Source organism: Lytechinus variegatus, chromosome 10 (genome assembly GCF_018143015.1).
Source record: "Lytechinus variegatus isolate NC3 chromosome 10, Lvar_3.0, whole genome shotgun sequence".
In the NCBI taxonomy this organism is placed as follows: domain Eukaryota; kingdom Metazoa; phylum Echinodermata; class Echinoidea; order Temnopleuroida; family Toxopneustidae; genus Lytechinus; species Lytechinus variegatus.
The window spans coordinates 25,334,946-25,350,626 of record NC_054749.1 but is presented as its reverse complement, the minus strand read 5'-3'; the positions used below and the strand labels follow the sequence as shown (position 1 = coordinate 25,350,626).

The following is a 15,681-nucleotide window of genomic DNA, read 5'->3' as shown; positions in this document are numbered from 1 at the left end:
GAAGTCAAATCACCGAAGTCCCATTTCCGGTAACTCTGACTGAGGCGCGCTTATTTGATTCCGCGCGAACCGAATTACTTTCGACAAAACTCAAGTGGGGAATTCCCTGAGGTAGTTCACTCCGTGCAGTACATTTCATATCATGCCCTTCATACATGTAGTTCATGCATTGGACAAATCTACAGGTAGTACAGCTGTGCCTGGTCTGTGTTTGATTCGATTCTGAAGACAGTGCACGGTATAGCCTTAGCCTTGGCTTAGGATTTAGGAATATCAGTTAAGTCTGAAAGAGACAAACATGACAAATCTGTTAATTGACCGCACATCTCATCGCCACCTCAAAGTCTTCATTTACTGTACTCTGTAGTGTAGCCTTGCCCTTGTTGTAACTTGTAGTTGTAATAATCTAGGCCTTGCCCCGGGGACCTCGACACGTCTTCACACAGTACGTGTTCGGGCTGCCGCAGTAAGCCTAGGCCTAGCTATATTTTATAGGCCTAGGCCCAACTTAGCCTTAGGCTACGAGTGTTCGGCTGCTGCCGCAATATAGTTCCGAGAGCCGTCCTCCCCCAGGAGTGAAATCTACATGTACCCTTGCTTCCACGTCAGGCTAGGCCGAGGAAATCATCAATTATCATGGCGTCTACATCAACATCATCGCATGAAGAAATAACTTTTAAACAGGTATTTTTAGCAGGCCATTAATTAAGGCGTTCTTCACTAACTGACTAAGAAGTAAAGGTTACAAAATCTAATCATACCAAAATTAAGGTAGATATCGTCTCGTATAGTGAGTGATTGTATTACCAAACGTGCATATCGTATGCGTAAGAAAATAATTTAATTCATACGCGAAATTCTTTGCAACATTCTTCCAAAGGAAACTTGAATAAAAAGATGATGAAAATGTTAAAAAACCCATTTTCAAAGTCTTAATATTCTAAAAATATGGTCAATATAACTCATCAGTAATTTTGTTGTTTTCTCAACTTTTCCCATAGAAAACACTTTTGGTAATACGATACCTTTTTCAAGTGACTAAAATATTTCACATGCGAAGAGGGGTCTGTTTGGAAGCTAATATCGTCAAAAGGAAAAACGATTTCGGCAAAATTTTTACATATTTATATTTTGTAGGTAATTGTGTATTTATGGTGAAAGTTTGGTGAATTTTATGTCTTGAGAATAATGTTTTTGATATGATTGAATTCATGAAAAGTGTTCGGTAATACGATCCACTACCATACTTGGTGCACCAGCCACCAGTGATTCTGAATCTCTGCTTGCATGGCCCTGCCACTGATGGTCACCTCGCTCTATTCCCTTAACTTCAAGTTTGACTTGTCCTTGTTGATGCTCAGTATTGTTTGGCATGATCAACTTCAAAGTCAAGGGTCAAGCCCCTTTGCACCTTTTTTTAACTTGTCCTCAGAGTCAGAATGTCTATGCATGTGCTGGTTCGGACTAACTTAATAAATATGTAGGAATAATAGAAATAGAAAAAATAAGAAGATCTAATTCTGTTAGAACTGAGTTGGAATAAAGTTTACATCGGATACATCATACATCCCCCCCCAAAAAAAGGGGTTAAAAAAGACCCTGATTATTGACAAATATGGATTTCAGTAGTCTCGCCTCACCTCTCGTAATTCACTAATTGCATGCAAAATCAGTGTTAATCCTTACAAATCAGAAATCAGATTGGTTCATCATGGAATGAAATATAACTTGAACTGACCATAATAAAGTCTGCAGGTAACAAACATGACCAAATTAGAGGCACTCATTGGATAATTTTCTCTTAGTATATATATATATCATTGTTCCATTTGGTTGTATCAATTTCACAGATAGGTCCATTGGAATTGGTGTACTGTTTTTCTCTCTCACCCTCACCTCTGTAATTCCCCTCTTTCTCATTCCAATTCTATTTTTTTTTCTCTGCAGGGTACCATCCAGCGACTGATACAGAAGAATTGTAAAGAAGAGAAGACAAAAAGTAAGTAAAAATCAGAGGTTACAATGGGATATGCTGCGGGGGGGGGGGGGTGGCACTCAACTATTCAACTATAGTGCTACGCTTTAAACACCAGAGACCAAAAAATGTGTAAAAGGAGTAATTTTCACTGATCATGGCACATAATGCCTGACAGGTTTAGGGTGTCAAATAGGCAAAAATCAGGTGAAAAGGGTATGGTTGTAGGGGTAAAACACACATATTTTTTTCGTAGGTTATACTTGTTTGGGGGGCAAAATTATCAAAAATGCATGAACAAATATTTGAATAGGGTAAAACATATTTAGTGTGGGTTTGTAAAAGCTGTGGTCATGTGTGTGTGTGTGTACAGCAATATAGGATAAGTGGCCCTCCTGGGTATGCTGCACTTCTGTTGTAGGTTTCATACTTTCATTAACTCATTTCATTATTGAGAATGGAAGTTTTAACTGACGCATGGGTCTTTTCATGAAGTTGAGTCTTTCACCTCATATTCACATTTACCTGAAAATTTGAACTCATTTAATATATGCTCTAGCAAGTTAGATTTGGCACTCAATCAGAATTAGCTTGACCTTATCATCCTTACATAGAAGTCTTCTAGATGGATAAAGTAAAGAGTCCCTAGAAATTTAGAACAAGTTTCATGGACACCAGGGTGGATCCAGGATTTCCCAAAAGGGGTGGGACACATTTTCCTGAGAAAATTTGACAAGCAAAAAAAAGGTCCTCACTTTCAAAAGGGAGGGGGCACACTTCTGTTTGAACGACATTTTTACATTACAAATTTTAATTGTGCCTTTCAAAGAGGGGGGGGGGAGGAGCACAAGCCGGCTTTGCCCCCCCCCCCCCCCCCCCCGGATCCAGCATTGATGGACAGTCTCTTTTTGGTCAGTTGAACATTCCTCTGAACTACTGCTTGCTTCCCTACACCTCCATAGACTGAACTCTTTTTTCCTCTGTCACCAAAATTATTAAGTTTTGCCATTAAAATGCCATTTCTCATCAAAATAAGTCTATGAAATTGTATGGATGAGTGAATTTTTGAAAAAAAATCAGAATCTATTAGAACCACCATGGTGCAACTTCATAACAAAATAAGAATCAATAGATAATCAGAAACCTGATTTTAGGGGAATAATAATAAATTGAGACTAGGGCACATCCCTCACATTGTGTTCAAAATGGCTTGTTGTCTGCACAGGAGGAAAGACCAGAATAGAAGACATAATGTTTAAAAATGCCAGACAAATTCAGTTATCTAGGCTAAGGTGTCCATGAAACATAGCGTTTGTTTGGTTGTTTTTTTCAATCAATTATGAAGTGTTATCCATCTCAGCTCAGCTGTTGAATGTTCTTTTTTTTAAGTTTGCAGTACATCTTCCAACAATAGATATTGTAAAAAAAAAAAACAGATCATGATCCTAAATGTATTTTCAATTGTTGTTCCACTTTCTCTGTCTCCCTCTCTCTATTCCTGTAGTAAACAAAGATGCATTGGTGCTTATTGTGGAACTGGCTCGCATCTTTGTTACTGGTACGTGGTAAAAGTCTAGTGCATGTAGTTTACATTTTAGTGATAAGAGATTGGATAATTGATTAGATGTAAATTTGGTGATGTGACATTTCTTGTGACAATTGCCCTTGCCTTTTTTTTGTCAGGGTTAGGGTACCAATAGGGGATTGTGTGAGATTTAGGGTTAGGTTTAGGAAAGGGTAAGTCACTAAAGTGTTAACTCCAGAGTTGAAATCAATCATGAATTGGGATGTCAAATTTGGAACAGAGCAATTGTCACCGGAGCAAATGTCATGGAATAGGTCATTTTTAAAGAGAAATTCCAGTAGTTGCAGTTAACACTGATTTCATGAGAAAGTCTGTAAAACAAGGCTTAATTGCCAGTATATCATCGAGGATCTAGATCTGGTACAGTTACATTAACTGGACTTTGTGAAATCTTGAAATCTACGCTGAAAAATGTCCACACCGAAAATCCCCAACACAGATAAGCGCACGTGGGACAATGTATAATTATTGCTTAGGGCGTCGGGCCCGACGCCCTACCCGAATCCCGTGCTTATTTGCTGATTTCTCAGCAATTACACAATTTCTTCCAGAATCCTTTGGCACATGCGTTTTATTCATACAAACAGACACTTTTGTGGTCATTTCATTGGATTCTGTACGAACTCATTTTGATATCGTTACCAAAACTAGCATTTACCTTTAAGCCAGTGTATTCAAAACTTATATAATTCTGTGTTATGTGTTATAATGAACTTGTACCTGAGTGAGTTTCATTCAGTATTAATATTCCTTCCAAATGGCATTTCATGTTATGGGAATTTTATAAGTAATTGTGAGAAGGGACCTGTAATTTTCATTATTGTACGATTATTGATGAGCTGTCAATTCATGATTCATATTCTACTCCTGCTTAATCACATTTTTTTTCTTATATTTTTGCTGTGTCAAAACAAGGATTATAGGAGGAATCAATGGTTGGTTTATGTTTTAATAAGGTCAAAAAGTCATGTTTTTATATCTTCCTTTTGTTTTCATTTTTGACATTGCCATGCTCAAAATAACTCTTTATGTCATGTGATTTCTCTGTGTTATTTCATTCTGATAACAGAAGGAGCTTGTAGGTCAGCGCAGCAAGCCAAGTCTGAATCAGCTATGGTGGTTGAACCAAGACATTTGGAAAAGGTCCTTCCTCAGCTGGTAATTTTTGTTCCTATTCAGGGTGCCTAAAAATGAAACCTGATGCCTTTCGTTTTACAGACAAGATGAAAGTTTATCTGTGTTGGTTGGAAATGAAAAAATTATTAAATTTTACTATCAAAACTTTTATCATTTTCATTCCATTTGAAATTTAATCAAAGTAAAAAAATGCCAACATTATATATACAAATATACAATAGATCAATTTTTTAGTGAGGAAAATCAATTTATCAAAACTTTTTTTGTGTGTGTGTTGGGATTTTTTTTAATGATATATATTGATAACCCCTTCTGAGCATTTTAGACAGCGTATACAAAAGTAATACTTCTATGGCAAGCTTCTTTCTCAATTCCACATTTTTATATCAAGAATGATTTTCATGTAAACAATTTGAAATCTTTATATTTTTTTTTTTTCAATGCTTCATGCAATTCTTGATATCAAGAATGGAATGGTTGAATTGAAATCAAGAGGTGGGATTAAAGGAGATTGCTGATCCATCAGCATATGTTGACTAAAATGTCCAGGGGGTGTTTCACAAAGGTGTGACTTGAGAGTTGCACTTAAATTTCGTTTGCGTGCAGTATATAATGCATCTCCGGATTGGTAAGATCACATGCACAAGACACACATGACCATACATCAATCAATCAATTCACGCGTTAAATAACGTGCAAGTTAGCATTTAAGCACAACCCAGGTGTGACAGACTCTTTGGGCCGTATTCTGAAGTCAAGCTTAATTTAGACCACTGTCTTGCTCTGTGCTAGAATTATGGGGTTCCAATAGTTCAAAATTTCTGTTCATATTGTATATTTCTTATGTTTACAATTTTACAATTTTGTATCCTTTTGCTTTCATAAGGAAGAAAACTACTTGTTATTGTTCCCAGACAATTATGAACAATTTGAGTGTCATATGAGTTAATAAAAAATTGAATGTGTACTGAAAGGGATTTGTGCTCCAATTGGCTCTCCATAGTTAAACCACAACTTTAAACCAGGGTTTAATTTAAACCTGAGTTCAGAATACGGGCCTTTAGGTTTGTATGATCATGGATCACTGAATGCCATTCTGATGAAAATGTGCAAAATTTCAGTTGTTTCTGATTTCCACATAAAAACTTTGTCAAGTTTTTTGCTTCCATATTTCAAACTTGATTTTTTTGTTTCTTAAAAAAAAACTTAAATACATGTACTTATATATTCAAAATAATATATGTAATCACTGGTATTGTACTATTTGCTTCCATTCTTCACATGTCAGCTGTTAGATTTCTGATGGTCCAAAATCTAGTGCATCAAAAGTAAAGGACTTGCATCCGTTGCTCTCCATGAAATGCACCTGTTCTACAAACATTCTTCTGGAAGGAAATGATATTGATAAACAGACTTTCTCCTCGAAGTGCTAATGATCTACAAACTTTCTTGAAGGAAATGCGATCTACACAATTTCTTCTTGTAGGATATGCAACTGATCTACAAACTTTCTTGAAGGAAATGCTATTGATCTCGAAACTTTCATGAAGGAAATGCTTCTGACCTACAAACTTTATTCTTGTGAGGTCAGTCAGAGTCTCGGAAGTCAACATGAAGAAGTTATTCCTCTTTGCTGCAATGCTATCAGCACTGTATGTAGTCGAGACCCGAGTTATTTATTTATCATCATCACCGTTGCTGATATCGTAGCCTAATCTAGCACAGCATTATACTGAACACAACAATCTCTTGTAAGATGGCACTCAGGGGACCATGTCATGAGAGCTGGCAGACACCATATGCTGATGGAACGATCCCCTGAAGAGTATTTCACGGTGCATCTCGTCAGTGATTTTCACCGACTAATTTGCTCTGAGCCAATCATATACAAGGATTTTAGTAGCTTATAACATTAGTCCATGAAAATCACAATTAGCTTCATGAAATTGCTCCCTGAGTCTCAACTCCCATTTCTTATTTGAATGGCCAAGAGTAGTTACACTACCATGTTGATCGCTGATAACTGTAATGTGCCCCATCTATGGGCAATCCATTGGTTGACACCATATTCAGGGCGATTCCATGCTAGAAAAATCAGCCATTTTCACAACATTTTTCAACCTGCTGTCCAAACGAACAAAGATCTTCAATTTGCTTTGTGGTAATATTAAAGTACTACTGGGTAGACATGCAAAAAACTGACAACCAACAAAAATATGTTGTCCATACATTTAGGTGAATTAGAGCTTAAATTGTTGCGTGTCTTACAGGACATTTCTACGTCCCGTATGACACACGACATTTTCACCTATAATTTACCCATAATCAATTTTTGTGTTGGTTATTAGTTTTTCACATGACTACCCACTAAAGGTATATCATTGACAAAAAAAGATTAATTTATTGCTCAAGCATTCGGCTAGGAAATTAGAAATTGTTATCAAAATGTCCCGTACGACACGTATGACATCGCCCTTCAGATAATTTTGTTGTTGATATTGGCCATAACATTAAAAATTTATAAGTAGACAAACTTTTGAGACATTGAAGGTGAAATGTCTACAATCTGCCCAATCCAGTGAATTCTGTTTTTAAGGAAATGCAAAATAACCCAATATAAGCTTACATTATGATGTGAATACCAGTATACCAGCCACAGAGTTAGCAAAAACTTGTAATTTTTATATGAAAAAGAATAATTTATTATGATTTGTCAATGAATGTGATATAAATCAATATAATTTCCAATTAATCTCACAATTTATACAAAGACTATATAAAAAGTATAGTTTGTCTTTATTTACAGATACTGAAACTAAAAACAGGAAAAGTAGATCTTGAGTTTTTCTTCCTGTTGTGCGGTAAAAAGATTTGTCAATGAATGTAATAAAAACCAATATAATTTTCAATCAATCTCACAATTTATACAAACATAATAATACAATGATTTTATAAAAGTAAAGTTTGCCTCTATTTACAGATCTGAAAATAAAAAACCTGGGAAAATAGATGTGTTGTCTTGGTGTATTGCTGTATATATAGTACTTGTAAATTGTACAATATGTAAAGAAATACATACACCATCAATCCGTCTTCTGAAAATAAAATGTTATCTTAACAACTGTTTTAGTTTACCCAGTACTCTCATCTTATATTACATTCACAGTGGTTCATTTAGACCTTTAATCGTTAAACTTCTACCGTGACCAGATATTATTTTTTTAGCCAAACAACAAGAATATAAAAGAAACCCTCAGCCTCACCAAAGCTTTACTGTATTTATCAAGTCAGACTCTTACAAAGCATGAAAAGGATGAGAGAAATGTTACCCTGAATGCCCACAGCATTTAAACTTATTCATGAAAGGCACCGAATGGGATGACATTACTGCAGTTATGTGATCAAATTCAGCTTTAAAACAACCATTCTGGTTGGTTGGTCACTTGCCAGTCATATGAACCAAATCTGTATGCAACAATCATCTTGATTGCACATTCCTATGTTTGTGATTGATCACAATTTTTATGTGTAGATATTATAACAAGGCAATAATCAGTATATGAAAGAAACAACTTTTTTTTATGTTGACTCAATAAAAAATTCATATATACGTAGGCCTACAATTCTGTACTGTACATGTAGTATGAGAAACATTTATCACTTTTTGCTTGAATGCATGTATTTTCTATTCAAATTGACCATGTATTTTTTTTTTCTTACTGTTATTAAGAACATGAACACACTACTGAGTAATAGACAAGTTTACCCGTCTGTTTACAGTGTTCTTGATCTTCTGATTTTTTCTTTTATTAAAATCAGGTGGTATCTAGATTCTATACCATATATACAAGTTTCACTTGCCCCTTAATTTACATAACAGCAAATTCTACTGTTTTCTGTACTATTCATAAATATTTGAGTTTAAATATACTGTTATTGCTTTCGAACATACAAAGTGTGAAAAGTTGTATTATATCTGTTTTGAGGTCTCATAAGTATTTCATATACTGTATTATTGCTGTGACAAAAGTACAAAGGCCTTACAGAGTATTGAGATAGAATGACTTGATGATGAAAAACAATAGTAATTCTATGAATGTGAAATTCAAACTCTCAATAAGATAGGAAAATTGTCTAACATTCTAATAGTAAATTATGTGTGATAACAAGTCATAGACAATTGAATGTCACACTGATTAAGAACATGTAGATATATTCCTATGAAACCCGTTTATAAAGACCACCTAAGCAGAGATGTAGTCGACACCTTGTCCAAATTTTGCCGGCCTCGGGCCGAGTCATATGTACAAAATCTATGGGAGATAGTTTTCTCCAGTAGCCTCGTGACTTAAAAGTACCGGCCTAGACTATATCTCTGCACCTAGAAGGGAAACAAGTTAATGGTGTTTTTGAGGTTGCCTTTAATCTTTATGGACGGATCCCTGTTTTAAATGTTTCAATGGGGAAAACGCTTAAAGAGAAACAAAAATTGTGGTCTTTATGAACAGGTGGTCCTTCTATACAGATGGGTGCTGAAGCAGGTTTGACTGTAGTACACATGGTTTACATTTTGCCAGACTGGGACATCAGCCTTCTTGTTTGTGTCAGTGTACACAAGTGCAAAGAACATTTAATCCAGTTGACCTTACTACACTGTATTACTTTTGTTTACACAGCACAATTATCACAATTTTCTGATGCCAGGGAAAGTGTCTTTTCCAAGCTTTCCTGACGAGACATGGTTATATTGTCATAAGGAGACACATTTTTTAATCTACACATCGATTTCCGATAAATAATAATCATGAATGAGGTGGGGAAGACATGACAATTGTAGCAACTAGCAACCTGACATTTTATGTAGTAAGCTTAGCTCATTACTGTTTGAAATGTGTGGAAATAACCACAATGTTCCTTATTAAAATATGATGAAAATTAAACTATATAATACTTCATTTAAACCTGCTTCACCAACCTGCTTCATATCTACAACGACCACCTGTTCATATAGACTGCTTCTCTTGTCTCCTTAGGTGGTCTTTATCAACAGTTTTTACTTTACTTATATGATTTGTAATTGTTTTGAAAGTACAACCTCGAACTTGTATTCTACATGTAATAAGCTTTGATCTTATGAGCTTTGAAGGTTCGCATGGTGGTGAGAAGACATAAGGTTTTTTGTTAGACCATGCAAGTTAGTCCTAGATTGGCTGAGGATGATAAGAGTTTATGTGTTTGCAACATTGAGATCACCAGTTCTTTTAAGATCTATTATCAGAAAGATTATATACCAGTCTTTTTCAGGACTTCCTTGCATGGTGTAACCATAAACCTTCTCACCCAAACTTGGTCAGTTAAACTGACCAAGAGAATACAATTTTGGTGAAAAAAACCTATCCTGTGAGAAGCAAGCTATCCTTGCAAGATAACAGTCATGGGAACAGCAGCCTCTCAAGGAACCGTCAGGTCGTAGTTTGGCCTCTCGGTCTCTGCATCCCAGCTGCAGTTGTTCCAGAGATGATATCCCAGATAGGTGGCATACCTCCTACAGTTGTTGTCCTCGACGCAGATCTGTTCGCATATGCTACCCCACCACGTATTAAAGGTGGACACTTCCTCTATGGTGCAGGTGGAGAAGCCGTCCCGCGTCCAAGAAACGTTGGTAAAGGATTCCGTCGATGCAGACTGTCTTCCTGTTGGTAAAAAGTGATAGATAGAGGTTTTTTTTAAACTACTGAGCAAAGTGAGCATCAGAGCATGATACAAGTATCTTGGTCTACATCAAAACTTTTGAGGTCAAAGAATTCTATTTTGGTAGAAAAGAGGTATATATATATATATATATATATATATATATATATATATATATATATATATATATATATATATATATATATATATATTTATATATATATATATTTATTTATATAGATATATATATATTTATATATATATATATATATATATATATATAAAGCACATGTTTAGCATAATCTGGTCTTAAAATTACCATGACTTGGGCAAATATTTTTTACTTATAATATACATAAATTACATACAAATCCAAATTGATTTTTTTTTATTCTGAAAGAAGTAAGCAGTTGACAGACATTACAAGAATATACACACTAAGATTTACCTTTTGTCGAACATCCCTCTACTATAATACATATACTTAAATATTGGTACCACTTTGTAATAACATTCAGTAATGCAATGCAAAACTTGCATTTTCTTAACTATACCATAGAGGTACACAACAATTATTCAGTCAAAATCTTTTTCTCAAATTGGCAACAACCGTACATTTTCTATTCATTTTCATATTTTACAAAAAATTAAATATGGATATAACATCGGTCAAAGTGTGTGATATTACAGAATATTGACAAAAAATAATTTTCAAACTGCGATTTACTCCTTTCATCACACTACCAATTTACAGAGGATGTAAGTAATTATGAGCTTTAATAGAAAACATGTTTTATTCAGGAAGAACACTGCATCCTGTAATGAAATGAAAATGATATCAACAATTTCACATTTTCATTTTCTAATCATATTCCATGTTTGATTACTAGCATTCAAGATATTCAATGAATATTGCTCTAAAAAATGTCTCCTAGAACTTACTAATGTGACATGAAGTTGAGCTGACATCATTGTAGTCATAGATGTAGTCCATATATCGGACCCATGTGTGCTCCACATTTTCTCCTCCCCCTATCGCTGAGTTGTACCCTCCATAATAATTGAAGAAACTGTTGAGACATTCATAGCTGTCAGGATCTACCACTATACAGGAGGGGTAGTGCCACTCATTTCCGATGACTGCAGGAAGGGAATAATATATTCATGAAAATCAAATATTCAAGTTGGATTCATTGTAGCATTTTCACAAAAATTTAATAAAAATCAAATATCTAGTATTAAAATGAAATTGAAAATTAAAGCAACTTAAACTCATGCATCCATTTTCATTAAGGTGAAATTACATAAAATATGTTCAATGCATGGGCCTTCAACTAGTTTTTGGTAGTGTCAGACACTTGTTACATGATCAAGTCCTGAAGTATCAGAGGCGCAATAGCTCAGTTGGTAGAGAGGGGGATTCGTATCCCGGTGACCCGGGTTCGATTCCCACTTGGTGCGCTAGTGCCCTTTGGTAAGGCATTAATCCTTAGTACCAGGTCCTTCGGAGAGGACCTTAAGCTGTTGGTCCTCTGGTTGCTTGCTTACAAGCAGTCAGGTAAAAAATCACCACTAAATATCACAATCATACAAAAAAATTAAATAATACAGGGGACTTAGTCTTGACTGCCATTTCACAAGGTGGCTGACAAATGTACAATAATACCACTGTCTTCTATTTGGCATAAAAGAACCTGCAATTTAGTGATAAATATGTAAATTTATGGTTTTGCTATTGTAATATAAAACTGTCCACATTGTAATCTTTATAGACATGAAAATCTCCAAGTACCATTGATCCTTACTGGAGTGATGATGATGATAAATATGAGTATCAGGACACAAGAAAAGGACCCTAAGATTTGAAGTATTCCATTTAGGGGTAGGGGATAGGGTGGGAGAGTTTGGCTATTGTTTTGTTCCACTTTGATCGTACAGGCCATAAATCTGACAAGTAATATAAATTGCTGTTATATCATTGGTATAATTGTTAACATTATATGAATAACATATTTTACTACTTTTTATTCAACATATAAAAAAGACCATCTTCTTTGCATTGATACCAATGTTTAAAAGCTCATATATGTTCTTGAAATTTTATGTGTCACATTATTACATGCTTCCACTTCCTGGAACTGTGCCTGTAGGAAAAGTCTGCAGTAAAACTCGATCTATGTGAAAATACAGAAATGTAATTTTTTCATGACATACTAGTATAATATACTGTATATATATATATTATAAAGAGCTCTCTAAAAAATTATTTTAAAAAGATGGTTACGAAATGAGAAAGTTATGATTTACTCTAAACTATGTCAATCCTCAAAAGATTTAAGATTAAAACTCTACTGTCGCTTACTAATAATATGATTGTACACAAAATTTGACATTTTCTATAAACATGCTGCATGTCTTTGTGTGAACTCATCACATTGTGTGGCATCATTTTACTCATGATATATCTTTAGCTAAGTAGAAGACAAGATGCATCTTGTGAGATAATGAGGAAAATATGCATTACATCCCACCGCTGCCACCAGTCAGTCTAATTCACCTTGATCTGTTGGATGTTGCTCTCTCACTTTTCATCTCTCTTTGACTCCTATACTTTTATGATCAAACAAGTAAGATTTTTTTGGTTACATTTAGGAGTATGTAAAGGACAAACTATTAAACATTTCACAAAATTGTACACTAATTTTATATGTTTCACTAAGATCAAGTTGTGACCGTCTGAACTGTAGTGTAATGCCATGCCATGGCCCTTTTCCGCAATTCTGTGAAGTCGATCTTTAGTTTAATTTTTGCCATGGAGTGACAAATTTACAAGGAATGTGTTAACCATTTCAATAAATACATCGTTTGTCAATACACATGATGCGCCTGAAAGAAATGGCATATTTACTGGTCAACTTACCATAACACAAAAACAGGAGAATTGATAAGAAACAGCCATAGAAACGGGACGCTAGTTCGGCCATCGCCATCGACCTTCTCTAATTGCGATTGGTACAGAGATGGCGCTAGACTACATGACGCAACAGTCTCGATCTCGTGAGTGTGCATGTGAACAACAACAAGGTCCCGTTTTACTAAGATTATTTCGGGGGATTATTTTTTATAACAAATTTACTTTCAGCCAATCAGATTTGCGGATTCCAATACATTATAACTGCTATTGCAAATTTGTTAATTTAAAAAGTTTTATGACATGAGTCCCAGATGTTGTTGCCTGATTATAAAAATATTCCACTGCTTTCAACTTACTTCCTTACCGGCTATTGTCTGTTTTGTCGATTTTTTTTACTTTCGTTTTCACCAGTTTCCCATCTAAAACAAATCTACTTACAAACATGCTGACTTAAAATGATAAAAGAAACAACTGTGAAAAAAAGGATCCAGATTACTTTTCAAACGTGCTTTAAACAGTGAACTTGCATAAATCTACATTTTATTGAACAATCTCGTTTTCCACATTGTGAGAAGCTCATAATAAGCCAGGGAACATTCATTCTTCAGGGACATGGAAGTTAAAAATATCTATAATAATGATAAATATTACTACTACTACTATCTACTACTACTAGTAGTAGTAGTACTACTACTACTACTACTACTACTACTACTACTATTACTACTAATAATAATATCAATAAATATTAAGATATCATCATTGTTAATGATTATGATTATAATAATAATGATTACAATGAATATTATTATTAAAGCTGCAATTCCAAGTAATCACGGACAACATGTCAACTGAATTACCTTTATATATTCAAAATATCCCATTTTTTCATGTGATTAGGGATTTTTCTTTTCCGATTTTCCCTTTTCCTTGTCGACTCTTTCCTCGCTCTAAGAATAGGATATTTCAAGGTCATTATATAATTCCTTTTGAACAGAATAATATTCATCACTGTATACAACTCCAGGGTGAAGCGCGAGCGGAATATTTTAATCTTTGTACCTGAAAGTTTTTCAATTTCTCCATTCTTCCCTTACCAAGCCCTATTTTATTCACATCCCACTTTTCCCCGTTTCCCCCTTTTTTTTCCTTTTCACTTTTTTTTTGGCCGCTAATGGGGGGGGGGGGGGGGTGGCCGCTTTGCACCCACTCCCGATCTGCAAATTTGTATTCCTATATAGCTTATGTAAGCAAAATTACTCCTAAGAAAGAATAGTTTTGGTATAGTATACGGACGACCTTTTGCATCATCCGCAATGCTGGCTGAAGCCAAAAATTTTGAGGGGGGTCGCAGAAAACAAAATTGACAAGCAAAAAAAGGTAATCAACAAATAATTTAGGGGGAACCATCCCCCCACGTCAAATTTGGGGGGGGAGGGCACGCCCCCCCCCCCTTTGAGCCTGTAATGTAAATATGCCATTCGAACACAAGTGTGCCCCTCGCACTTTTGAAAGTCACACCATATAATTTTGATGGGAACATGTCAATCATAGACAGGTTTTTTTGGCTTGTCAAATTTTCCTCGGGAAAATGTGCCCCCCCCCTTTGGAAAAATCCTGGATAATATAATAGCACTTTATATATCGATTTTGGATGAAACAATCATTATCTATTTGAATCGGGGTATGTTTTATAGGTCGATTGATAGGGGTACATACTCCAGCTTCCCTCGGAATTTACTAGGATGAAATTTAGTGTCTACCATGCATTTGCATGGCGGTGATAAAGGGGTTGGGGTAATAAAAAATAGTTCCATCTCCCTGGAGTTATGAAGGGTGTGATAATTCAATGATAGTTTTGTTTTATCCGACTTTTCTTTCATAAAAAAATAAAATCATATGGCCCCTACTAGACTCGTTTGCCCCCTCCTCCCCCCCAAAAATACAGGCCAATTAGTTTTAAATTAACAATATTTTCGCAAGAATTATCTTGATTTTCATTTGAATATGAATATAAAGGTTTTAAGGCACCTTCGTGATCAGATCGATTCACACTAACCCTTCCGGCCCCCATCGCCCCCCCCCCTCCCGACCCCGCCCCCAGTCCTATAGCCTATCCCTATAACCGCGTCATCGATCATGTCGATAGGTTTATTGTCTCTTTAGAAACTTTGACAATAATCAGGACTTTTCATTCTAAGTGATCTTCGCTAGGAATTCTATATTAACGTCATTTGCAAAAAAATACAAATACAATAAAAATATACTCTGGCACACTTCTCTCAATTGCGCAATATGCACGACGACCGCCCTCACTGTCAATGATGACGTCAAAGCAACAATGGGAATAAGAACTTGCACATGTATGCTATACGTATT

The 15,681-nt window shown here is 35.2% G+C and overlaps 2 protein-coding genes across 2 annotated transcripts; one reads left to right on the top strand and one right to left on the bottom strand.

Moving 5' to 3' along the window:
• Nucleotides 1-32: 32 nt before the first annotated feature.
• LOC121422910 (centromere protein X-like) lies at nt 33-6,879 on the top strand. The gene is made up of 5 exons (XM_041618151.1): nt 33-684; nt 1,948-1,999; nt 3,480-3,533; nt 4,630-4,718; nt 5,986-6,879. Exons 1-5 carry the CDS (start codon nt 637-639, stop codon nt 5,998-6,000), a joined length of 258 nt encoding a protein of 85 aa, XP_041474085.1. The 5' UTR covers nt 33-636; the 3' UTR covers nt 6,001-6,879.
• A 302-nt stretch (nt 6,880-7,181) lies between these two features.
• LOC121422909 lies at nt 7,182-13,417 on the bottom strand. Its single transcript, XM_041618150.1, has 3 exons — nt 13,309-13,417; nt 11,331-11,528; nt 7,182-10,390 (listed from the first exon to the last, which is right to left on the bottom strand). Exons 1-3 carry the CDS (start codon nt 13,376-13,378, stop codon nt 10,149-10,151), a joined length of 510 nt encoding a protein of 169 aa, XP_041474084.1. The 5' UTR covers nt 13,379-13,417; the 3' UTR covers nt 7,182-10,148.
• Between the last annotated feature and the right edge of the window lie 2,264 nt (nt 13,418-15,681).

Bases quoted from the DNA above. Each gene is read 5' to 3' on its own strand.
- LOC121422910 (XM_041618151.1), top strand. From the start codon at position 637: ATGGCGTCTACATCAACATCATCGCATGAAGAAATAACTTTTAAACAG. The intron at 685-1,947 runs GTATTTTTAGCA...TTTTCTCTGCAG, and splicing joins AAGAAATAACTTTTAAACAG to GGTACCATCCAGCGACTGAT. The intron at 2,000-3,479 runs GTAAGTAAAAAT...CTATTCCTGTAG, and splicing joins TAAAGAAGAGAAGACAAAAA to TAAACAAAGATGCATTGGTG.
- LOC121422909 (XM_041618150.1), bottom strand. From the start codon at position 13,378: ATGGCGATGGCCGAACTAGCGTCCCGTTTCTATGGCTGTTTCTTATCA. The intron at 11,529-13,308 runs GTAAGTTGACCA...CCCTTCCTGCAG, and splicing joins TCTCCTGTTTTTGTGTTATG to TCATCGGAAATGAGTGGCAC. The intron at 10,391-11,330 runs GTAAGTTCTAGG...TTTTACCAACAG, and splicing joins CTCAACTTCATGTCACATTA to GAAGACAGTCTGCATCGACG.